The sequence below is a fragment of the Equus caballus genome, chromosome 2 (genome assembly GCF_041296265.1).
Source record: "Equus caballus isolate H_3958 breed thoroughbred chromosome 2, TB-T2T, whole genome shotgun sequence".
Lineage (NCBI taxonomy): Eukaryota > Metazoa > Chordata > Mammalia > Perissodactyla > Equidae > Equus > Equus caballus.
Genome location: NC_091685.1, coordinates 93,581,987 through 93,609,107, shown reverse-complemented (window position 1 = coordinate 93,609,107; position 27,121 = coordinate 93,581,987). Strand labels below are relative to the sequence as shown.

General features: G+C 37.5%; 1 protein-coding gene across 3 annotated transcripts in view; it reads left to right on the top strand.

Annotated features, from left to right (window-relative positions):
• HHIP (hedgehog interacting protein) overlaps positions 1-27,121 on the top strand; it is a 90,022-nt gene that overhangs the window by 53,240 nt on the left and 9,661 nt on the right. For all 3 annotated transcript variants that reach the window (XM_070257988.1, XM_070257982.1, XM_001501985.7), the window contains exons 5-11: positions 2,786-2,937; positions 3,337-3,510; positions 4,181-4,324; positions 7,651-7,772; positions 10,088-10,211; positions 11,154-11,284; positions 14,897-14,978. In XM_070257988.1, the coding sequence (XP_070114089.1) occupies positions 2,786-2,937; positions 3,337-3,510; positions 4,181-4,324; positions 7,651-7,772; positions 10,088-10,211; positions 11,154-11,284; positions 14,897-14,978 (929 nt within the window). The remainder of the gene's footprint in view (positions 1-2,785; positions 2,938-3,336; positions 3,511-4,180; positions 4,325-7,650; positions 7,773-10,087; positions 10,212-11,153; positions 11,285-14,896; positions 14,979-27,121) is intronic.

The following is a 27,121-nucleotide window of genomic DNA, read 5'->3' as shown; positions in this document are numbered from 1 at the left end:
AGATCCTGGAGTCCTCAAATGTCTGATGGTGTTTCTGGTGCTGTAGCCTCTGACCCTGGTCCAAAGTTAAACCATCAATGCCCAATCAACATACTTTTCCATATAGATCTTGAAAAATGACCCAGATCTCTAAGATAGAGTTGCATTTGAGAAGTAAATCATGATTTGTCAGTAGCATACTTTAAATAGACAGCATAACTCTGAAGGCTAATCCAGGCAAAATGTGAGCCTAGCAGTACCTGAATCTCCTGACAGCATCAGCACATCCCTCCTTCGCAATCTCTGAACATTTAGGAGTCGTGTTCTACTATGTAATTTAAAAAACTACTTTCAAGACACTCCAGGATATTTATGTCACACGTTAAATTTTTTCATTAATATAGTTATGAAAGTGAGTATTTCTCTGAAAAGACTTTAGCGTGATTAGTCATGTTTCTAAACCAACCAGAACACTTCTTTGCACCCGGAAGTTGACTTAAAAAATATGAAATCATATGTAATCATTAAACAAATGTGAATCCTATAACCTTAAAAATTCAGAATTACTGACATTTTTTAAATTGCTTTTTTGATTTTTCTTTTGCCATTCAGATGTCTCATTCTGGTTCCAGATTTGGCCATTTGATAAATGTCAGTGATGCCCCCGAATTCATTCATGCGCTAGGGGAATCTCTAAAGTCAGCAACTGCCTTCTGTCCCTTGTGGATTTGTTGAAATCTCTTTTCCTATCTGTCTTTCCACAGTGAATGAATTCTACATTAAAACTTACTGGTTTCAATAAGTTTTAAACCATGTTGCTATCCAATTCATATTGTGTTTCAGACGATTTGATTAAAAACTATAAAAGAACTACTTGCAACAAAAGCTTCTCAGAGCGGAACACAAACACTCGTGAAGTGGGCATGTAGGACTTACCCCACGCTCACAGCTTTGGAGGGAAATATATACAGAAGAGGAATAAATCACAAACTGAGTCCCACCCCTAGGCCTCCTTACACGTGAGTCAAGGAGGTTTAAATGTGCAGTGGCCAGTCTTTCTACAGGCCAATCTTAGTTACGCATCCCAGCTTTCAGTGTCTCACAGGAAAGGGAGGAGGTCTTTGCTTAACGAAGATATAGAAAGAAAACCAGCAACATCGTCAGTATTAAAGTCAGCATAATAACATTGTCCAAAAAACAGACTCATTCATAAATCATAGTCATTGGAGCCTTGCCCTTCAGTGAGATCTCTCTTTTGATTAAAATTAAAATTAAGCATATTATATGCAAATGAGGAGGTTGACTTTTTTGATATTTGAATAATAATTTGGTAGTTCTGGGATATTTACATGCACTTTATTATTAATACACTCTTAAAGTTTGGATGTTTCCAATTTGGATGGCATATATTTGAAAGCAGTTTTTCTCTAAGCCAGGAAACAAATTAAACAGTGCTTATTAAAAGTGAGCTTTTATGCCTAAAACTTTAAATTTGCAAATCCACGTAGAATACAAACTGTAAACAGTCCCATGCTTTGCTGGTAACACAGGCTATCCTGGGGCACAGAAGCATGAGAGTGCTTCCATTATTGAGCATAACCTTGTGAAGAAGTTGCAGCATTAGAGATATTTTCCCTTCTCTAACACTTCTAAGGAGTAATTTAGAGCTTTTTGCCATCGGAGATGTTACAATGTTTAATGAAATAGCCTGTATAAGGTGTTGGACTAGAAGAAACTGCAACATTCAGTTTCTATATAACGTTTTTCACCACTGTGGATAACTCGTCAGATTACAGAGGGGGTGATCACTGGTTTACTAGATTATGAACTTTGTCTCTGATCTAGATAATTTGGGGTACTTTGATTTCATTATAGAAGTTCCTAGACTACTTGTGGGATAAAACAAATGCTGCGACCGTATTGAGTTTCATCAAGCTGAATTAGCAGAAAATAAAGATAAAATGCCTTTCTATTTAAGAACATGATGATGTTTTAATTGTTACAGCATTTGGCATGCCTAGTGTATACAATCCTTGACATTCGCATAATCACAAAAGAAAGTTGTTTGGGATTTTTCTTTTATTTCCTAGTTTCCCCTTTCCTCTCTAGTATTTCTCCCACCCCCATCCCAGCCCTGGCTTTTAGCTCTCCTCGCATTTCTCCATCCTTTTACAAAGAAAAACTCTATGCAGGGAAGGGATACATGTAAAAATACCTCATTTCTAAGTAGATGGGCCAAAGCTGCTTATTACCTCGCTGTGATGAGCAGACCACCACCGTTGTGACAACTGATGTAGATGCCTCCAGGGTAAAACAAAGGTTTACATATTACACAAGCAATTTAACTGTTTTCTAAACATATTGCCAAGACAGTGGGAGTTGGCAGCCCACACTGTGTTTTAGGTTTTAGAGGCTTGGATTAGAAGTGACTGCTGATTATGAACCTTTTTTTTTGTCTTCTATGAACTACAAGCAACCTAGTAACCCAGCAAAGAATTCTTCACAGCCCTTAAACTTGTCTTCCTAGCTTCCCAAGATTACATACACAAATCACTTGACAAAAGTGGTGCAAGGGTCTTGTGCATAGATAACCACGCAAGACAATTGTCTTGTTCTAACCCTTAAAGAGTTCCGCAAAGTGAAATGTTTTATAATCCTTTTTTGTGCAGTGGGCAAGGAAGAAAAGAAAAGAGTTTGGGCAAAGATTATCCAGAAGAAAGAAAGAGACTCTTTTGGGGTTCCAGTTGAAACACAATAAAGAACATAATTAACTTCACAATTCTTTGTGTTTTTCATTTGACTGCAGGGAGGAGATGAAAGAGGACTGCTAAGCCTTGCATTCCATCCCAATTACAAGAAAAATGGAAAGCTGTATGTGTCTTATACCACCAACCAAGAGCGGTGGGCTATCGGGCCTCATGACCACATTCTTAGAGTTGTGGAATACACAGTATCCAGGTATCACTAAAACGCATCGAGGCAGAAATATTTCTTAATCTTATTTTCTCATTATCTCTTCATAATTTTTTGTTTAGAAGTTACGAACAAATAGCCATAAGGTAGCAATAATTAAATCATAATCTCCCTCTTGCTTAAAATCCAGTACGTTGTCTTTAAGGAAAATTGAGAAAAATGATAGTTTGGACACTTTTCCTTAATTGTCTTTCAACTCAAGTACTACTTCTGAAACTTAGAAAATAATGTAACTCTTAGGTCATTTTTATTTGCTCCATTTCAAGTGTATGTTTCTTTATTTACATGCCAGGTATACACTTCCCTGTTTGTGTACTATTTACTTTCTAATGGATAGACCTTACATCTTTAACAATCACAGTATTGTTTCCTCCCCCCATGTAGAAAAAATCCCCATCAAGTGGATCTGAGAACTGCCAGAGTCTTTCTTGAAGTGGCAGAACTCCACAGAAAGCATCTGGGGGGACAGCTGCTTTTTGGCCCTGATGGGTTTTTGTACATCATTCTCGGTGATGGGATGATCACACTGGATGATATGGAAGAAATGGATGGATTAAGGTAAAAGAAAAAAAATACCTTCCTCTTGATGTTAAAATGTTTTAAGTGCCAGGAAAAGGGTCAAAGTCAGTGAGTTTAAGAAGTCTTTGAATTATATCACCTTGGTTAAGTATTTAACTTTTGTTATCAGTGTCTGCATTTATAAAATGCAGAGGAATTCAATAATATGCTGATATCATAGTTTTCAAAGTCATTATACCCAGATGTCCTAAAACGAGTTACTGCTGTGTGGTTTGCGCTCTGCACACAGCTATATGCACAGCCCTGAGAACAAGCAGCACCTCGTGCTCCAGGCAGCCGCTGCTGTTCAGCTGCCCTGTGCATCCAGGTGGCCTTCAACACTCTGCATAATGGACTAACATGGTCCAGTGGAGCTTCTTGGGAGACATAAAACATATGGATTGGCAAAAAGTAAACAGGACAGATGCAAAAAGTAGCGCACCACTGATGCTGCAATCCTTGACCACCACCGAGCTGTGTCTTGGTGCTGTCACTTGTCTTAAGCCAAATGGCCCCGGTTCCATTTCCCACAATATGGAATTTGGAATTTGAATAACTTTGTCTTAAATGGGGGATGAGTCTTTTATCTATCGAGCAATCTCTTGTATTTAGTTTAGGTGAAATACATAACAAAAACAGAAAACACTTACATCGTCCTCCAATTTCTTAGTGATTTCACAGGTTCGGTGCTCCGGCTGGATGTGGACACAGACATGTGCAGTGTACCGTATTCCATACCGAGAAGCAACCCGCACTTCAACAGCACCAGCCAGCCCCCGGAAGTGTTTGCCCACGGCCTCCACGATCCAGGCAGGTGAGAACACAAGCCTGTCGTCTTGCCTGCTATAAAGCCAGACTGGGATTCCGGAACTGGGAAAAGAAGGAGAGCACCAGGCACAGAGCAGCTAAGAGTGGTGTCCAAGATTGTGCCTCTAAAATCACACCAGCTCATCATCCGAGCGCTCTTTCTCCTGTTATTAGTGTGTGAAGCATTTTGCGAAGGCAGATTAGACACAGAAAAGGACAAATTCCTGGAGAAAAATTGCCTTAAAGTTTTGGAAGGTTATTATTGGATAAATGCTGTTGGACTAGTGTAATGATTAAGACCTTAATTTTTCAAATTCAGAGAGATAATAAACCTTTTAATTTGTCTCCTTAAACCCCTCTAAATGATCATTTCCTTATATGTTAAGTGGAGGTGATTATAGCTACCTTGCAAGGATGCTGTAAGAATTAAATACAAATCTGTAAGTAAAGCAAAAAATAGAGTGTCTGACACACCTGGGAGGTTTTAAATAAATTATAATTCTTATCGCAGCTTCATTTAACATATGATGATACACTATCAATCTGTAAGGAGTTGAGCTAAATGTTTTTTCTCTTGGAAAAAATTACAAATACTAAAGGAATTCATCTTGACAGTTTACTATAATGAACCACAAAGAAAGGAACATTAAGAAGTATGTAGAGCAAGAAATTCTGGGTACACTTAAGAAATGCTATGGCGTGCATAGCAATTCTGTGATGAAAGTTTCATCCAATCTGTGGTCTGTTATTCATACGAAGGGCTATCTGGCCACATTCATTCATTTACTAGCTTAGTTATTATTGCTATTTAATGTTTATTGAGTGTTCACTATGTGCAAGGTGGGTATTTCTCGAACTTTTATTTTTATAATCCCTCATGCCCTTCATCTCCCCTCCATCAAAGTCCAACTCTACAGTTCATTTCCTTTTTGGCATCTCAGCAGATCTTAAAATCTGTGCGACAGGGAATACTTAAGGTGGGTTCAGGATGTGGAGGAAACTGTCACATTCCATTCCTATAGCTCAGAGCTCGAAGATACCAACACAAAGCAGCACTTTGAAGTTGAGCAGCCTGAGTCACCACAATCCCACTGGAGTTTTCGTGCAGCCTTCCCGGAGCTCCTGAACCCTCAATGCAAAAATACAGGGTGAAGTGCTTTACAGACCTATCACATGGCAGGATGCCTGTGCTGTGAAGTCTTTACCTCCTCCAGCCACAGAGGGCTGAAGGAAAAGTCCACCTCCCTCCAAGACTATTTCAAGCAGAGGAAGATTTAATAAAGCAAAAAGGAACTAAAATAATTATTGGCTAAAACTAAAGCTGACTTTTATTAATCACCTTGGTGCAGAGTACTGAACTAAGTATCTTGTGCGCATTATCTCATTTCTGCCTCTCAGCAGTAACTGGCATCAAGCACCTCCCTTTTTTTTTAAGACTTCAATTTTAGAGCCATTTGAAGTTCATAGCAAAATTGAGCAGAAGGTGTGGAGATTCCCACATACCACCTGCCCCCACACGTGCAGGACCTCCCCCATTATCAACATCCCCCACTAGAGTGGTCCATTTGTTACAACTGGTGAACCTGACACATCACAGTGGCCCAAAGATCATAGTTTAGGGTTTACTCGGTGTTGTACGTTCTATGGACTTGGCCGATTGTGTAATGACATGTATCCACCGTTACAGTATCAAACAGAGAAGTTTCACTGTCACTCCTCTTTTCTTACATAAGAAACTAAAGCTCAGAAGAATCAAGTGGTTCTCAGTGGACCTAGTATTCAGCTCTAGAGCTAGACCTTATGGCCCCCAGCATCTCCACCTTTGGGAGACCTGGCCTCTTCTTCCAGATTTGCTCTTTCTTGTTAGAAACAAGTCAAACTTTTTTTTTTTGTCATAGTTTCTCCATCTTCAAAAGAAAGGCAATACAGGAAAATTTTCTCCCCCTGAATGGATTTGGTTCCACCTTAAGACACAGCGCGCTCTGTCCTGATCCCTGCCAGGCATTGTATTCTGTGAATCATTGAATTAAAGAGGACAATAAAGGGACTGTTGCCACAGAACAACTAACCCATCTTTGGCAGGTCAGGCTTACAGTTTCCCCATTATAAATGGGATCATTCAGAGCCAACAGTTTTTGTTTTGTTGTTTAAATAATTTCTGCATTTGACTCATGTCTCTTAAGCCCTAGAACCTACTCTCAGATTTTTTTATTTTTTAATAATTTTATAGCCCCAATGGTTTTTTGTTGTTGCTGGGGTTTTTTGGGTTTTGGTTTTTTTTAAGTCATTAATGTATTTTCTTGGTCTAAAACAGTGATTCTCAATGGGATGGTTTTACCCCCAGAGGACATTTGGCAATGCCCAGAAACATTTTTGGTTTTCACAACTTGGGAGGAGAGGATCATTACACTGACATCTAGTGGTTGGAGGCCGGAGATGCTGCTAAACATCCTACAATGCTCAGTACAGCACCTCCCTCACTCCCACCCAGAGAACTACCTGGCCCAAAAGTCAATAAGGACAAGGTTGAGAAACCTGAAAAAAAAAATGCAACACTGTTTTCCATATTCGTGAGAACGTCAAAAATTATATTGTTCAACTTCTTTCTTCCTCCAACCCAAACTCCACATGCCCAGTCCTTCACTGACTAAAACATACAACTAATATTGAGCCCCTTTGTGTTCCCAGGTTTGAACTAGGTAACAGAAATACACTGATAACGAAGTTGGAAGTAGTCCCTGTCCTCAAGGAGTTTACAGTCAGTGGCTTAAGTCACAGAAATATTCTGGCCCCAGATTAGGGGTGACATGAAGACACAGTCAACTTAAAAGCCCATAATGGTTGTTAGGGATGGCTTTATTTTTATCCCCTAAATCGGAGTGCACACTTTCCTTTGTTAGAGCAGCCTGAGCTTTAGAATATAGCAATCCATATAAGAAACATAAACTCACAAAATTAATGCTATAACTAATTCTATATTGTGAGTTCCAGGTGTGAGTTGATGCTGCTGATGATTCTTATACTTTACCAGTGTATCATATATGTGATATTCCTTAAGAGCAGGCTAACAAATGTTTTAAGTCAGTGTACACATTCATAATGGAGGGAGATACCAAGAGAAATTAAGAAATATTCTCCAGAGACCATTCAGCTTCAGCAGAGTAAACAAACACATCAGGATGTTTCCTTCAGTGGTTTCTAGAGGATCCAAACTAAATAGCCCATAGGATCCTTGCCAGCCCACAAAGGGTTCCTATGTCAGGAATCTTCAATCTGAGTTTGGAAGATATTCCTGGTAGGAATTCATGGGTGTCCCTCCCTTTTGTTATTCAGATGTGCTGTCGATCGACATCCCACTGATATAAACATCAATTTAACAATACTTTGTTCAGACTCCAATGGAAAGAACAGATCATCAGCCAGAATCCTACAGATAATAAAGGGGAAAGATTATGGTAAGTAGAGCATAATTTGTTGATTTGGCTTTAGTTTGGGCTTTGTTTTATTTTAGTCTATTAATTGAAGAGAAAAGGATTTCTGCAAAATGAACATTGGGAAAGCATAAAAACACTGGCCTAACAGTGGTGAGGGAGTAAATTGCTCACATTTTAAAGGTCCAATGGCTCTTACGAGCCCTAGGTGTTCCATTTGGGTAATTACCTTTCCCATGAATTGAATGGTGCTCTGTAGGTCCAACAAATTTAATGGACCTTTAAAAGTTAGCAGTTTAGATTTTGCTCATCTGAGAATCAAGATGAATACCTTCTATTTATTTAACGTATAAGAGAGGACTTGTCTTAACATTTTATACACAGAGGAAAAAACAAATGTTACAGGTAAGAAATTTCTCAATACCCAACATACTTGTCTCAGCAATTAGGAAAATTATAAGTGTTTCAAATAAGAATGTAATTTTTTAAAGGTGTTTATTTTACAGAAAACAAAGTAATAGACTTGTAAAAACATGTTATTTACCCAAATCATGGAAATGAGACATTTGGACATTATTTTTAATAACATGATTACTAGAATATTTAGAGTACACATACAAAAAATAAAGTTGGATAATCATGAAGTCCAAAAAACTGAATATTTTTCAATGTTTTAGTATTTACTCTTTTTGGAGGAAGCAATATATCAAATATTATTATGATTCAGGGAACACAGTAGATTAAGATTATTAAATTGATTGCTTCTTCTATTTACTCATTCAATACAGATATTTATTTAGCACCAGGAATGAAGCAGCTGTGTCAGTTCATGTGGTATTCAGTTATTTTACTTTATTTTTTTTTCAGGTATTCATGTATGTGTCTGTGTGCATCTTATAAAAGCCAAACCAAAGAATAATGTGGTTTGAAAAAAAAAATGTAATGAGTCACTAGCTTGATGGAATTTCGGCTATATTTGTAGATTAAACTAAATTCTACAATCACATTAATTGGAGTTCAGCTGAAATTGGCTGCAATATTGGCAGTCCTACATTTATGTATTAAAAACATATTCACAGAATCCTCTCACAATGTATACATATATAAAACCACCCCGATGTACACTTTAAATGTCTTACAGTTTCATTTGTTGATTATACCTCAATAAAGCTGAAAACAAAACAAAACCCCAAAATAACCACATTCACAGTGCTTACTACATACCAGCCACTGTAGTAAGCATTTCATAAACTTTACTCATTTTATTCACAGAACAACCCTATGTGATAAGCGCTATCATTAGCCACGTTGTACCAAACTGAGACACAGAAAAGTTAATTATCACACAACATAAAGTAGCAGCGCCTAGATTTGAACTCAGGCAGCCTGACTCCAGAGTTCATGACCTTACTCATTCAGTTATGCTGCCTCTCAGTGAGCCGATGATTTAAAACTTATCTTTTCTACTTTTTATAATATCATACTCACCATAGTCACACGAGGAGGGGAGAGAACTTTAAAATTATTGTCTTTCCACAAAAGCTTTTGCCTAAAATACTACCTATTGATAGTGTCTTATTTAACATTAGGCATGTAATAAGTAATTTTCAGATTAATTTGCAACTGCCTTTAGATCTTTTCCATTGCAATTAGCATACGTGTATTCAAGCATAGAATGACATGCTTGGAAAGATTGAGATACATGACTATACACATGTAATTCAAAAGGAATGACGGCAGTAGACTGTTAACCACCCAACTCTATAAACAAAACTATTAAAATATTTTAAATGAAGATATTACTTGACTAAGTGACAGTGGTTTTAAATATACGGCAAATGTGGTTTTAAAGACCATTTATGTACTATACTTTTATTTCCATTAGAGTGTATACTGTTAAACATTTTATATAACTTGACAGAGGTCTGGCTCAATTTATTAAATAATGCAGAGGCATTTCTACAAAAGATTCAGTATTTAAAAAATTAAGTATTGTTTTCTTAAAGTATTTTGGTTCTAAAGTAAATAAACGTGATTTCCAAAATAACTTAATTCTAATTTCATTGAAAATGTGGTGTGTCCTGGCAATTATAATAACAGCGAGCACGTATAGAGCATTTCCATTTCGTTAGGCTGGAAGTCCTTTAAATTTTATACTATTTAAGCCAAGGGAGTAATTATTTTCACTAAATATCTATAGCAAGGATTCATCTTATGCATCATGGAACACATTTCAGAGTTAAAGTGAATTATTGTAATAATTGTTGCTTGGCCTCTATTACTTTTACTTTATGAAAATATTTTTCATTTGATCTAATGCTATCTTTATTTCCTCCCAGAAAGTGAGCCATCACTTTTAGAATTCAAGCCATTCAGTAATGGTCCTTTGGTTGGTGGGTTCGTTTACCGAGGCTGCCAGTCTGAAAGACTGTATGGAAGCTACGTGTTTGGAGACCGTAATGGGTAGGTTTCCTGATACCACAATTTGATATATCAAATGGCATATCCTTTGATTAGTGTACAAACGACCATAAAATATTCAAACGATTATCTCCCCTTGGAGGTCAGGTCTGGGACACACATAAATATTATTATTTACTTTTAGTTCCACTATATATGGTGGTTTAATTAAAGAACTTCCTAAGAGATGCTTTTTAAACAGACTTGATCAAGTTCATAAAATAATTTTTTAAGAGCAGAGAAATCCTCAGATGGACTTTTCATATTATGTAGGCTCTTCCCTTCATCCTTAACATAAATTTACAGTGATAATGTTTAATTTGAACACTGTTGTTTTACATGAGTTGTATAAATATTTTAAAAAATCATCTTGGAACGCTAACGATTTTTGTTTTTGCCAGACTGTCAAGACTTTTGGCAAAAGAACTTAATTTGTCTCTATTGATAGGAATACTATAAAATTAAATTTTAGAAGTCACATTATGGATAGTTGTAAGAAACTCTGTGATGAAACCCAAATTAAGAATCTTGTTTCCCAAGTCACTGGCATTCAGGCATATGGCAGAGCTGATACGCTTGGTCGCTAAAAGGAACTAGAAAAGTGTACTGACCCCACAATCTTCCCCCTGTCCCTCTCTCTGATTAATAGCACAGCATGGAGTCTAGTCCTGGAGAGGAAGTATCATTCTCTGGATGAAGGGGAGGGCTTTTCTCATACTCAGGTACTTTTAGTGCCCCCTCCAAACAAAATATCTTTCAGTACTTTCTCCCCACATAAGAATTTCACAATATTCACACACATTATGGGCTGTATTATTTTTTCCCTGTAGAAGCCAGGTCTATGGCACAACAATTATTTATTGTGTTTTATTTTAAACATTTTTATTGTGTTTTTTAAGCAAAAGCATGTTTTCATTGTAGGTTTATGGTATGTTTTTGTTGTAGGAATTTCTTAACTCTCCAGCAAAGTCCTGTGAGCAAACAATGGCAAGAAAAACCGCTCTGTCTTGGCAACAGTGGTTCCTGTAGAGGTTACTTTTCAGGTCACATATTGGGATTTGGAGAAGACGAATTAGGTACTGTACAGACTATTTCTGTTAAATTCTGTTCCCACTCCCTTGCCCAAGAGCCTTTGTTCTTCTCTGAAGAATAAGTATAGCAATCTTCTCCATTTGTCGGAAATGTAACCCCCAGCAAAGATGCCCTACTGTAGAGATTAGAGATAGTCCAGTTACGTATTCTTTTCCAATAACCTTTCTCTGGCGGTCTTTAAATCATATTTCCATTTAAAAAATATAAAGGTAACAAAGCAGGAAAATGGGAGGCAGGAACAAAAGAAAATTGTTGAGTCCTGAAGAGAGAGAAACCTTTAAATGTCTACTGATATTTGTGGTGCATCGGAGTCATTTGTTTATATTCTCTATCGGAAAACCTGTCCACTTATCTATGTCTCTTGGAATAAATAAAAAACTTGTTGCAATCTGAATCTCACCTTATCCTGTAGATTTCCTAATTTTTTATTTTTTTGCCAACTGGGGCATGAAATTTGTACAAGGTAATCAGAGTTTGTAGATCTGCTTTCCAACAGAATAGAAATTTGGGATACCATACAATATATTTATTGGTTGTTAACAAAATGTATAAGGCTCAATAAGCAAAAAGAAGTTGAAATTGGAATGTAATCAATCAAAGAGTGAAAATGCTACTAGTTTTAAATTACAGAGATAAAGGCAGGTTTTATAATGATGCTCTTTAAAGAACAATATCCAAACAAACCATGGTTACTATGCTCCTTTAGCCTCAAAGATGAATTTCCAGGGGTCAGCCCTGTGGCCGAGTGGTGAAGTTCGCACGCTTTGCTTCGGCGGCCCAGGGTTTCACCGGTTCTGATCCTGGGCACGGACGTGGCACCACTCATCAGGTCATGCTGAGGCGGCATCCCGCATGCCACAAGTAGAAGGACCCACAACTAAAAATATACAACTGTGTACTGGGGGGCTTTGGGGAGAAAAAGGAAAAATAAAATCTTTAAAAAAAAAGACGAATTTCTAGGTATTAAGAAAGAAGAGTTATGTTTCTCATCTAAATTAGAATGTTTTCTCTAAAAGTCTAGATTCGGTTTACCTGTATCAAATGGAGATTCATCAGAATTTGTTCTATGTCATTCACTTAGGTTAACAAAGGACTTAGACAAGATTACTGAAACACATAATACATATTCCAGACCCACAGGAATTTAATGATTCAAAGAAGAGAAGTCCAATCTGTTCTGTTCTTGTTCCAGCATTGAAAGCACTGTATAATTAATTTTCCCTTGATATTCTCCTACCCTACTCAAAGGAACCAGAAAGATACTCTTTCTTACTTAAATCCTCTGTAATGTAATTTAAATTTCATTGGCTAACTCCATTTTTAAAATATAAATTAGGATTAAATTGCAGCAGAGTTAGAAATGAATTTTTAGATGTTGTGACTGAATCATTTTCAGTTCCCCAGACCTTACTACAAATGGCTCACCATCAGTCATCCTATTAGCATCACCACCATTGGTTAAAATATCCAAACATCTATCTACACTTAATACTAGATTGGGAGCAGAACCAACAAATGAAGCATTCACAATCCTTACTGTCCAAAAGCTGCAATATCATGTATACTTTATAATTAAAAATACACTTTCACTGAATTACACTTTAATGTGAAACTCTTTGGCTTTAATTAAGAGCCATATAAGAAAATGAGGAGGTTTTTACATTTTTTGAAACAAAAAAGTGTTGAGCGTCTGTTTTCTCTCTGTGTTTATTCTTTAACTATAAAACCAGGAGGGTTTGTCCTAAGGGTTAAATGAGGTAAGCTATATAAAGTACTTGACAAAATAAATATTTTTTTGTTTGCATTCCTTTGCTTTTTAGGGTAAACCCCATAGCATCCCTTTCAGAAGTAAGAAAGTAGTAAGTGTGCTTCATATATAATAATAGAGTGGAACTGAGAAATATAGGATAAATCAAGGAATATTTCATGAGAACCAAATATATATTTTAAAGCCTTATAAACATATAATCATAAATACAACTTATAAGTCCATATTCACGTGAACCATTCTATACATTGAATTATATGGAAGTAGTGGTGATAAATAAGAGTGGTTCCCGGGCCAGCCCTGTGTCTGAGTGGTTAAGTTCACACGCTCCACTTCGGTGGCCTGGGGTTTCGGCAGTTCAGATCCTGGGCACCGACCTAGCTCTGCTCTTCAGGCCATGCTGGGGCAGCGTCCCACGTAGAGGAACTAGAAGAACCCGCAGCTAGGATATACAACTAAGTACTGGGGGGCTTTTGGGAGATAAAAAAAAAAAAAAAGAGGAAGATTGGCAATAGATGTTAGCTTAGGGCCAATCTTCAAAAAAAAAAATTTCAAAAATCAAGAGTGGTTCTCTCCTAAAAGGATTTCATCATCATGAACCAGCCTAGCATCAAGAATTAGGGAGGTAGACTTGAGGGTGAGCATCAGGGTTTCTCTCTTCCCAAATATTTATTTTAATATATTTTGTTTTTAAATACTAAAAGTTAAAAAGGAGTATCCCAATTCTATCTGGCCTCAAATTGTCAATTAACAATAACAACTCAGTAACCAAACCTTTCAATCTTGGGCAGAATAATCAAGATAAAACTTGCCCTTCAGCACTCATTCTGCAAATATTTATTGAGCACCTATTCTGTGCAAAGCTCTGTCCTGGGTTCTGGGGACACAGCAGCAGAGAGAGAGACATGAAATTTATATTCTAAAGGAGAGGACAATAAAAATAAATATTGCTTTGGTTGATTTTTGTTTTGAATATACTGTATGTCAATTGGTAATAAGTGTTTTCTAGAAAAATCTAGTTGTGAAGAGGGACAGAGATTTCTAGGGTTGGGAAAAGTGCAATTTTCAGTAGTACAGTCAGGAAATTTGCAGGAGAGGAAAAAGTCAACCCAGTGGAAATCTACTGAAAGGCAGGAGCCTGAGACAGAACCTGGGACCGATGCTGAGACAGGAAGAGCCTGGGACAGAAGCTGAGATAGGAAGCAAGTCAAGAGCCTAGGACAGGAAGAGCCTGACACAGGAGCCTGGGACAGGAGCCTTTCTCATGTGTTCAAAGCCAAGAGGCTAGTGAGGCTAGAGAGGAATGAACAAGAGGGCAGAACGTTGCAGATGACGTCAGAGCAATAAGGGGGTCATCAGAGGCCACTGTCATGACTTACGTTTGCCCGGAGAGAGATTAGAAGCCATTGGAGTGTACTGAGTGTGATCCAACTTATATGACCTAACTTGCTTTAAAAGAATCTCTGTGGCTGGTATGTAAACACAGAGGAACAAAGGTAGAAGAAGGAGATCAGTGAGGAGGCTGTTGCCATAATCCAGGTGAGAGATGAATGTCTGCTTGCGCTGGAGTAGTAGTGGATGTGGAGGGACGGCTTCAGAATCTGGATGCCCTGTGAAGGCAGGCTTGTGCAACTCTTTCATAATCTTTAGGCAAGTGATCTTCCTGAGGATATATGGAAAAAAAATATGTATACACACATACATATATATATATACATACAAATACATTTATATACGTATATACACATATACATAAATATCTGCTAGGCAATAGGAAGTAAGCCCTTGTAATACTGTGAATTAACATATTATATTTCTCTCTTCATAGGTGAAGTTTACATTCTATCAAGTAGCAAAAGTATGACCCAGACTCACAATGGAAAACTCTACAAAATCGTAGATCCCAAAAGGTGAGGTTTTTTGATATTCCTTTAAGTCAAGTAATATTCTCCTCCAAGTTATTCCGGTGCATTCAAATTGGTGAGAGACGAATTACAGTTAGCAGTCAACAAAGATGAAGACTTCTGCCCTGTCCGTATGCTAAGTGCTGTCCTGAGAGGCCCTCCAGCGCCAGTCTCTGGGGCCTAGACGTGACCACGCTGAACTTCAACAGCCTTATTGCGATCACACATTCTTGTCACCCTTGTCATCAGAGAGCAGCATTATATTTGTAAAATCAGAGTCGTCCGCTAAACGCCAGAGGACCCCGATGTGTGAGGCGGTGGCTTCAGCACTCCTGTTGGAAGCAATAAACCCTCCTTTCTTTCGAGAAAACTGGAAACATACCAGCATAGATTACAGCTGCTGGGTATGATTTTTGTTAGGGAATCAGGATAAGTTATTCTGGCAGTTCAACATCTGAGCCTCATTTCAAAACTGTCTGGAAGCTCCCAGCTCTCATGCAGGCTTCCGTGACTAAACAAATGAAAACTGAAGGTTTTCTTATTTACCTCAGCAAAAGGAGGATTTGAATGTTTTAATCCTTTAAAGAATATATTTATCCCACCCCGCTCCTTCTCACTCACCCCATCACAACTTCAACACACACACAACTTTCACCTTACCTTGAATTATAATTAGTCAGTTGTTAATTTCATGGATAAAATCGGAACTATCAAAGCTGCTAAATTTATGTACTGTCACATAGATATTAGTCATAAATTTAGAAACAACTATTGCAGGACTGAAGTACCCTCACAGGTAGGACTATTGTTGAACACCAGTAGTTGTCAGGCTGTAGCTCCACCACGCTGTGAGTTTCACATTCTTTCTATACTAACTTATCTTCATGAGCCATTTGCAAATTTAAATTCCCAAATTTCAAGTCTCTTTTAGAAGAATAAATTCTAATAATCTGAAAAGTTTGCTAAAAGCATTAATTTCATTCCATTTTAAAAACATCACTTGTAACTTGTAAATTGTGTTTGTTTTTCTGAAAAAGCCACTGACTAACAAAATGGAGATTCTTGTCCTTTTTCCATATCACAAAACACTATCTTTCCTGAGAAAAATATAGGCTGTCATTGGTCCTGCAGACCAAAAAGAGGAATAATCAATTGTGGATGGTCTCTCCGCGGTGTCACAGATACTCATCCATCACACAATGAGAGCTTTCCTTCTCTATGTAACAGTACACATTTTCTTTCACAATTAGAGAAGTACCCATATATGTCCTGTAGGAGTTCGTTACCTCCTTGATTATGAAACCAATGTCCTCTTTGTGAAAAGCAAAGTAATGAATGAAAATAATAGACATTTCGGCAAATATCGAAGTTGGCAATATTAAGGACAAATATCAAACTAATGTTAATTCATAAACTAGCAGCATTCTAATGATTCATAATGAGGTCTTAGGGATTTCACTCAGCTCTAATGCCATTCATTTCAAAGTAATCGTTGTTATTCCATTATATTCATCAAAGTTGATATGCTTTTGCCAGCTTCCTGGTAGTGTTATAATTCTCCCTCCTCCTCACAAAAGTCTTTTCCTCTTCATCTGGCTTGTTTAGTCTGTTGGTGGTGAGTTGAGGTGAATTTTACACCTTCAATCCATTATTAGTGTCTAATTACCAGGGTGGCCATAAGGGACCTTGGCTTTGTGATCTTAGGGCCTCCTCTCGTAGGGTGGTCTCAGAGTGACATACCTGAAAGGCCTGACTTCTCATTATGGTGCCTGTTTCTGGTGAGTTGTGTCATGTGTGGGGCCAGGGTTAAGATTTGTGTTTGGTTTTCAGAAGGTGGGGGGCGTAACAGAGTCCCAAAGTCACCGTCCTTGTACACAGGCGTAGGCATAAATTTCAAAATTAAACTGACTATAAGAAAACAAATGTTTTCATAAACATTTGTTGGGGGCCTCATGCTGTTTCGATTTGGATGCCAACGTTCATTCTTACAGCATTTCTCCCTAGATGATCTGAAGTTCTGAATAAGCAGACGCGTTAGTGTATGTGGACAGGATTATTTTGGAAACACAAGCTAATTACTAGCCTGGCAGCATTCAGGGTGTCTGCTTCAGAGCAAAATTGTTTTTCTAAAACTTCTGAGGGAGAATTTGAAGAGCCTCATCTTCTGAAAAAATAATATATAGACATTTCTTGTTATATCAAAAATCTAATTCAAATTAAAATCTTAGGTTATTGTATTGGGGAGGAGCCCTAGACTTGTTAGAATAATGTTTTCAGAATGACTTTCAAACATCAATTGACGTATGGCCCTAGAAGAGAATAATAACAAATTATAAAATTTTTATATTCTATATTACGTGTCATAGAAGTTACATTCTTACTCACCATACGATTTATGTTTTTCCTGCTTTTCCCTAAACACATGCACACTCACATACAAGAAAGATAAGGGAGTTTAGAAACCATATGCAATATTCTTAAGTCATTTTTGGCAAGAGCAAATGAGGTTCCAACATTGTCACCTCAGTCTGTAAGGACAGTTTGCTCTAAGGCTATATGTTACATAATCATTTATGTAAGTTTAAAATCATTTGCAGTGTGCACCCTTGTCAGAAAAGAATGGCAAGATAACTTATTATAAAAATCAAATGCCATTATTTATAAGGAAAAAAATGAAAATTTATTAAGAATATAATCAACTTTCTCTAAAGCTTAACTAGAACTCAGGAGTTATTTAAGGAAAAAAGCAGAAAAGAAATGAATTTTGCCTCCATGTTAGAACGTTGAACACACTTCAGGAATACCTTCAGAGGCGGAGCAGTTGCATCTCATGGCAGAGTGGAGTGAAGATCAAGTCAATACCAATTCCCCAACTTGCTGGGCCAACTTATTGGGTCCCAAGAAATCTGTGTTACTGGGTTCTGCTGCCCTGATGTGGGGAGCTCCTTCAACCAGCAGTTCCAGAAAACAGATTTCAATACATTGAGCCCAAGAGCTGGGCAATAATTTTAGTTTCACTTAGTTGTGCCATCTGAGACTAGTCAAGACGAGGAGCGAGTCTGTCCGGGTAGGACAAGGAGTCAATTGGTCTTGTCTCTGAATGCTTCTTAATGTGGGACCCTGCACCTCATTTCACCGTACTGTGCCCCATTGCCCATCGATAAAGTGTGGACTTATTTCTGCGGAGCTCTGTGAAGATAATTAAGGAATATATTTAAAACGTATTAAACTGTTTAGTATTGTTGCTGTTCATTCCATGCATTCGAGAATTATTTTCAGGTGATCTCTCAACTTTTAAGGTTGTCTTAGTTCCAAACTTGGGATAAAGGTGTGCATGGAGCTTTAAAGAGCTCTTAATACCTAGTGTTCAAATGTCCAAGTCATGCATTGGATGCTTGCTGTTTATTCAGTCTTTTCAGAATCAAACAAATGCTCCTGAAGGTGGAAATTAAAGAATTCTAACAGAGTTATGAACTCTCCAAGCTTCACTTTTTTTTTAAAGATTTTACTTTTTTTCTTTTTTCTCCCCAAAGCCCCCCAGTACATAGTTGTATATTCTTCTCTGTGGGTCCTTCCAGCTGTGGCATGCGGGATGCCACCCCAGCGTGGCTCGATGAGCAGTGCCAGGTCCGTGCCCAGGATTCGAACCAATGAAACACTGGGCTGCCTGCAGCAGAGCGCGCGAACCCAACCACTCGGCCACGGGGCCAGCCCCTCCAAGCTTCATTTTTATAGAACACAATTTTTTTATGCTATTGACAGAGATTCAGTTGAACTTAAACCACGTGATCTTTTTGTGATTCTGAAACATTTCCAGGGTTATTTCTCCGGGAATTTGTAAAATAAAATTATTCTTAATCATGTTCATTTAATTACTATGTCCCAGTCTTGCTATATTTTAACATATTGCCTATCTGCTACCCAAGCAAGTCACACAGACCCTTCCCTTAGGAGGTCTATAAATTAAAAATGCAAATTCCAGGCTCGAGAGGTCATCTTACAGAAATGTTGTATCCCTGAACTCCTGTGTGACCAATATCAAAAACTGCTCCTCGTGCCTCCACCCTCCTTCTCCCTTCAGTGGCCCCACTTGCTGCTCTTTGTTTATTTATTTATTTTTAATATCTTCATCCTGCTCTTTATTATACTGGATGCTGAAGAGTGCTTTTTTTCCAAAAAAATCACTTCATAAGAGGAAATCAGCTCTGTTTAACCTTCACATATGTCTCAGGGAGCCGCAGGCAGCTCTGCCATCCCAAAGAAAGTCATGCATAATAGAGAGGCTTTAGCCCAATAAGCCAGTCTAGTCCCAATTCATCAGTCAAAGTTTTATGCAAGTGGCCCCCCTAGGTTGATAAATCCCCACAGTGCCTGTTGACCCAGCTGCCAAGTCCTCTTGCTGCAGGCGCTGTTTTCACGGCCACCCTGACAGTAATACAAACTGTTTAGCAGCTCCATTGACCTTTCAGCTATTAACAGGGACACAGGCTCCACTAGGGACCCGTTTTCAAACATGACAGAATTTCTTAACACTGGAGGTCATGAACAAGTATATGCCCTATAAAAATCCATTCAGCATGGTGGATTTGAAGTCTAAAGGACAAGGAAGCATGTTCCACATTTTTGCTATTATTATCTTTCTACATACCCAATATCTAAAAATGGATATATACTTATCAGCCAGCTTATATTTTATTCTTAATGTCCTATATTTTATGTTGTGGTGCACAGCACCTTTTTAACTAACAAATCCTTTCTAAGCTACCATATAGCATCTGAAAGGTTAAAGATATGTTACAAAGTCAAAACTTCTAATGAATGGATGAGCGTGCATATATAATATAGAGCAATGGCCTAAATATAACTGGAATTTTATTCATACCTTACCAAGATTTGTGATGCACGTATATATACACACACGCACTTAAACATACTCAGGTATTCCATACAGTGCAATGTAGAGGCATCACCTATTTCAAAACAAATAGAAAATATTATGTAATAATTTATTTTAAAAGTTTTATCTAAATGACTATGTTGTTTAAAATGCTTATATAAGGCTTCTTATGTGTATATCCTATTTCCTGGAGATGTGACATATGACCACAGCATTCAAAGGAATTTTCTGCTTTATGTTATAGTCTCTCTTAAACTATCAATTTTGAATGTTGGAATATCAGTTCCTGGAGTAATTATACAGATTGCTATGAAAACTTGATTGAATTTCCACTTATAAATGGCATTTGTTAAAACATAAAATAGAGAATATGAATAATTAAGAATATATTCTTCAAAATGAGAATCATTTGTTAAGACTCAAAAACTCTTAAAAGCTTTTCTTTTTAATTCTTATGTTTCTCCCCCTCCTGGGACAATGGTGGAAGTCTGATATTATTAGGCCTTCTAAATATCTTATACTTTTATTGTAAGGCAATGTATCATCCGATATTGCAGTACTTGAGATAAAGGTAGATTTAGTCTTGCATAAAACAGCCACATGAATGTCTAAAAGATGTTGTCTAGAGGAAAGTGTACTTTTTAAAGAAAACACTGCATCTTAGCATCATGTTTTTTGCTAATTCATTTTAGTCAAGTTAAAAAATCTGTTGCGTACTTGAGTTGTTTTTGTCAGTATTGATAAATGAATCAAAAAATGTAACATTAAAATTTGGGAATTTGTCACTCTAACAGTCTTCAAAGAGAATTTAAACTGACATTTTTGTGTTCTTTTAAAGGACAGAAACATTTCAAATTTTTACTTCCCATTTAAAGCATTTAGTGATATTTAAAATTTCTGCCTTCATATGATATAAAATTAATACACTGGTAGATTAATACGCAACTTTATAAGTGGGAAAAGGGTGTTTCTTTTTGGATGATTTCTAAAAGAAAAATCCTGTAGGCTTTAAGTCTTTTGAAACATGTTGTAACCAAAGTGTTATTTAAAATACCTATTACAGACGTTTCTTATTTAGTGTCTAACATTTTTGTCAATTATGGTTTATGAATTAAGTTATTAAGATAAAAATTGATTTTGCACATAAAATTCTGAACAGAATAGTTTCCTTCTTTATATTAGGAAGCAATGGCACTGGCTTTTTTATTGTATCTTAATTTTCCAGTTTTTATTTTTTTAATCCTATAAAAGTACAATTACACTCCAAGATTAAATCAGGAGATTTAATCACTCTACAAGTATCTTTTGCACGTCTCCTGTGTTCATGATATTTTATTATGTGCTATGGAGGGAGAATATAAATGGGAACTTAGTCCCATCCTCTAAGGAGCGTATTCTCACTTTAAATCAGGAGATTGCTCACATTATCAAAAATGTAAATAATATTTTCTAAGATAAATAACACTTTGGGACAAAAAACTTAGGCCAGAACATCGTACATTATAAATTGCTGAATTAATGGTCCAGGAGGCTATGGTTACTGAGGTGGGTAAAACTCACCAGGATTTGGCTTCCTGGTCCAGTGTGTTCTGCTGCAGTGTGATTTTCCTTAACACTAATTAGCTCAGGTATAAAAGAGAATGATGACTGCGTAACATGCAAATTATGTAGCTTTTCAAGCAAGAATAGCCAGAATTGTAAGAAAAGCAACAATCCCTCAACCCGGCTGTTGCACATGCAGAAGGAGCCTTTTCAGCTTAGTGTTAAAATGAAACATAAGTGCCTGCACTGGGTTTCCCTCCCCCAAGAGGCATTCCTCCAGCCTAGCCTGGCTCTCTGCAGGTTGCACTTCCTCCTGAGTTCAAAGCTTTCCTTGCATCGCCATTTTGTTTTTGTGTGTTTCTAATCTCCCCTGAGGCCATGTCCAGCTACTGCCAACCTACTCACAGGGTTGTGCAAACTCTCTCTCAAGGTACCAAGTCTTGTTTTTGTTAGTGCTTTAGTTACAAAGTTGCACAGATCTTGAGGAGTCTGTCCCAACCCTATTTTCCCCATAAGCCTTTTATTTTTAATATGCGATTTTGTAGAACACGAGAATTTTTAGGAGCATGTACATTGAATTAATGCAGAGACACCTATTTTTCTATTTCACCTCTAATAATTAGACCGGTTTCTGAATTTAGGACATTGCAAACAATACAACAAACACCTAAGGCAATTTAATAAAATTGGCTTTATCTTTTTTGTTTCCAAAAGCGTATGACAGTGTCATCTAGTTGTATTAAGCATTTCTGCTAGGTTTGCTCTTTAAGGAAATACATAACTTTTCATTTCCTAATTTTCCCATGAAAATACATACATTGAATTAAGCTGATAAAGTTGAATAAAGGAGATCCACACACCCTTTGAGATACTTGTGTGTTGTGGTGGTGGTGTCTGGATAGTGAGATTAATAGGACCCGAAATATAGGTGCCTTGCTCCCTTTTTCTGAAAGTAAGAGGAGCAGCTGAGTGGAAAGACAACTATGCTAGGAGAGAGTTTCAGACTACCTGTAATTAGCTGTAGGAAAGCCATTTAAACTCTTCGTTCACGTTATGATCTTTTAAATTTGGAAATAACAGGACCAGCCCTGTCTCCATAAAGAGGAATATGAAATTACTGGAAAATGGCTTCATTATTTGCTTTTATCTTTAACCGTAGAATGAAATTTAGCAGATACCTGTGAAAGTTCTGATAACCTTATTAGCACTAGGCAGCCAGATCCATGGCTCACTTCACCAGATCATCACCTCCTCTGCCCACTTTGAGTTTAGTGCCCATAATGCTGATCGACACTATTTCTGAGTGAGCATGTGCTCAGCATTTAAATCACACACCTCAAAATGAAGACAGCATTGATCACTGAGGAAACAGCCGAGGCCCAGCCCTGTTTTTTCAGCATGTTTCAGACCAGACTAATGCAGTAGTTTGAGAAATGATACATAATGTACATAACGGCAGAGTTATTCTTAAATTTAAGTTTTCTTTCCCTTTATTCCAATATCGGGGTTACTCAGGACATACATAAAAAGACAGTTCTGCAGCCTACATATGATATAATGTCAAGTAAGGCATTCCTTAAGAATAAAATGAAAGCAGTAGGTCTTAAAACATTCAGTTTCTTGGTCTACCTCAAATAGGACTCGAAAATACTGTTCAGAAATGTGTATTGCCATCTGCACTGCCATAAAGCCCGAAATGAGACCAATATTGCATGGTTACCCAGAAATAGATTCCATTTTCTCTGTTCTCCTACCTGGAATATGATTGTGTCATGAATGTATAACATTCCTCACAGCCAAATTGAATTCGTATAATGGATTATCGTTTCACTAGCTGCTACAAAATGGCTATGTGTCGTCACAAAACATGCTGTAAGTCCATCGGAATCCAAAATTCTACTCCTCCTGGGTAAACTGACGCTGAAAAGAGGAATGTCAACATGAGCAAGAAGAATTGAGTGAACATCTAAACTAAGGAGAATTATCCAAACTAAAAGAAAAAAATCAATTTGTGTGTTGACCTGAGAGAAAGGCACTAAAATGAGTATCTAAAAGATGGCACAGCACCTGTCCACTCATGCTTATTCCTATACAGATGGGAAACAGTAAAATCTATCCCATCCTGAGAAAGTTTCCACTTTCTTGCCCTTTTTTAGGTAAAAGTCCTGAGTAATGATTTTAGAAACAATGTGTTGTTATGGATTATCACTGTATATTAAAATGCTTACAGAGTGAGGAAATTCCTTAAACCGTAGAATCTGCAGTGGCTTATGAAGACCACCACCTCGTGTAGAGGCGAGACTCCCTCCAATTAGAAGATTTCAGAGCATTCTGTCCTTGGAAGCTCCTGGCCACACTAATTCATGGTCACGTTAAATGCTACTGGCTAGGAACTGGTCCTAATTTAGAGCAGTGCCTCTCAAACTTGAAGATGCGTGTGAATCACCTGACAAACTGGCCGAAGCGCAGACTCTGATTCCACAGGTGTGGGGAGGGGCCTGAAACTCTGCATTTCTAACAAACTCCCCACTGAGGCTGGTGCTGCGGCTCTAGGACCTCACTATGCGTCATGTTTTTCCTACCTCATGATAATGAGGAAAAGCAAGGAAGAAAAATAGTTTTGCAAAGGTTACAGTTGCTAGGGGCTCCTTTCCATGTGTCCCAAAGTGCATATGGATAAAGGAATGAGGCAGTTCTTTTTTGAAGAAGAAGAAGAAGATTAACCCTGAGCTAAGTACTGCCAATCCTCCTCTTTTTGCTGAGGAAGACTGGCCCTGAGCTAACATCCATGCCCATATTCCTCTGCTTTCTGTGTGGGACATCTACCACAACATGGCTTGCCAAGCGGTGCCATGTCCGCACCCAGGATCCAAACTGGCAAAGCCCGGGCCACCAAAGTGGAACTTGTGCACTTAACCGCTGCGCCACCAGGCCAGTCCCCTTTTGGGCAGTTCTTACACTCCCTTCCTCCGTTAAGTGTGTTTGCATGTTAACGGTGTCTCCATGAGGATCAGGACCCTGTTTTGTTCTTATCCCTGCGAAGAGCACCGTACTTGCCCAGGGAAATGACTGGACTTGAAGAGGATTGAATATGTTGCTTTTGCCCTCAGAAAGTTCTCATTTCCTTGGGGAAGGGGAAAGGGAGATAGGATAACCCATTCCTTAAGAGAAGTGAACTCCTGTAAGTGATAGGCTATGTTTTATGTAAATTTTCATGTTAAAGGATCCCCAGTGGAAGAACAGTTTAAAAGAGGAGAGGATTTACTTAACATCCTAAGTGAGACATGTTATTTGTCAACTTCATAAAAGAAAAAAGAGGTTATTTTCCTCAGTATTTAAGTAAAAATTTAAGGAAATCATGTTCATCTATGACGTTGAGACAACCATACAATCTTATATAAGCTAAAGTAAAGAAGCCCAAGTATGAATAATTCCATCCACAGATAGATAAGCATTTACTAAATCTTAGGGAGAGAACAATTTAGAATTCCCTCCATAATCTAAGTTTCCACATTGTTTGAATGTTTGGTGAAAAGCAGTCAAAGCATCTAATTGGAGACACAGCAGGGAAACAAGAATCAGATCCCCCACCCTGAGGAATTGCACTTCAATACCCCAACCTTCTTCCTCATCCCTCATTCCTTTTGCCAGCGCACATGAATCAATGCCCCTACACTTTGCCTCCAATAGGCAACATCTTCTGGTTGTTGTTTAACCGATGTCACCTATCTTCTTGATCTAAATAGTAGCTTCTCTTTAGATGTATCTGCTCAGGCATGAGCCATCTTGTTGAGTAGCATGTGAGCCAAGTCCCTGCATATTTGGCATCACATATAACCTGTGATGTATTTTTGACTCACTCTACTTCTGGGTCTCTTTTCTTGAATGAGTCAGAAGGAGAGTGAACAAGTGAGGAACAAATAGAAATTGGAAGAATTTCAGCTGCCTGTAAAATTTGAAGAATACCTGTTTACTGAATTCTACTTGGTAAATAATCATGGCCTGTGACTCAGAAGAGCTTCATGGCTATGGAAAAACAGCTCTTCTACTGGTAAAAAAAAATGCCACTATTGTTTCACAAACGAAATAAGAATTTTATATGCGGGAGAAATAGAGCAGAATTGGTTTGTTCAAAACAACAAGAAGAAGGTGAACTTCATGCCCTCTGTTTCCTTGGCATAACCATTAAACTTTTTCTCCACTTTATCCCACCCTGCCCTTACTTTCAGAAAGACTCCCTTAGGCAACACATGGAAAATACTTGTTACTGTTTTCTGAGTGAAACTATGGAATGCCTTAATGACCTTTCACATAAATTGACCCTTTCTAGATTTTAAATAAGAGGTTGAATAGATTTAAAAGAGTTTTCTCTTAAATTTTCATGTTAGTTGCAAAAAACAGTCCTTTCAACATAGAGTGGGACTTTCGTTGGAAGGAGGAGCTAAAGAAGTCACTGTGTGTTTTTAATATGGTTTTGAGCCAGTGTAGAAATAGCCTGAGGTCAGGCCCCAAATTATTATCACTGTTCATATTGCCATAGGGGCATAACAAGATAACCTATCTCAAGAAAACTGGGTCCACAGGGCCGAATTATTTGCTTCTTTCACAAGGCTATATCATTTACCTCTTGTGGTGCTTTTGACCTGTAATTATCACCTTCTTTGTTATGGTACTTAAGGAGTCCAACTGCTCTGGCCATCCTAATGGTACTGATTTGACTGGTGATGAAGTGTTTGTTGACATTCCTTAACTGAAAAGAGCCTTCTCACACACTGTGGCACAGGTAACAGTGACGGATAGAGGCGTACCAGTGCGCATTTGCTCCCAAAGATTAGGTAATAAGCAGTTGTGACCATGATTCCAGCCTGACCCAGCTTGTCTTATTTCAAAAACAGTCAGAACCATAAAAATCTTCTGGAGGCATCTTGGTCCCTCTGTAAATGATGGCAATTGTAGAGCAGTGAAAACAAAGTCTGACTTTTTACTTGGCAGATGAGATTTTTCTGTTTGCTACTATTTAGCATTCTTTTTCTTTAGAGCAGGACAAAATCAAATCATAAAAAATGTATATATATCTATATATACATATGTATGTATATAAAGTCTCTCCATATGTGGATCATTTTTTTGCATAAAGGGTTTAAAATTTGAGTCAGTATTACACACACACACACGTATATTATAATGCCCTTTCAAGAAAAATCAATCTGAAAAAAGTACCTCAAAAGAAATGTAAAATTAAACCAAAATTGATTCGCAAGCTTTTTTAGGCTAGAAGTGCTCATTTTGATGAATGTCTTCAGCCTGGTGATATTGCCAAGTATGCCAATAACAAGTGAAACCTACCTCAGATATTATTCCTAAAAATTTCTGTAGATCTAAAAAATAAAAAGATTTTAAAATATCTCTATATTTTTTTGTTTTAAAATTGTAATTACTAGAAATTCTTAACTACCAAAAATAGCAGTATAGTATAATTACATTTTGAATCAATGAATTCTGCTCATGATAAAGTTTCTTAAAATGTTTAATATGTTCCCTTTGGCTGAAAACTGGTTAGTTTGTTTCCTCACGAGTGTGTTTTCTGTTCTTAGAAAGTTGTCAACCTTTCTGAGTCACTTAAAAGAAAGGTCTCTTTCGAAAGCAAGAACATGCTTTGTAAGCTACAAAATCACTAGATTTCATTCCAATATTGATTTTCCACCAAAAT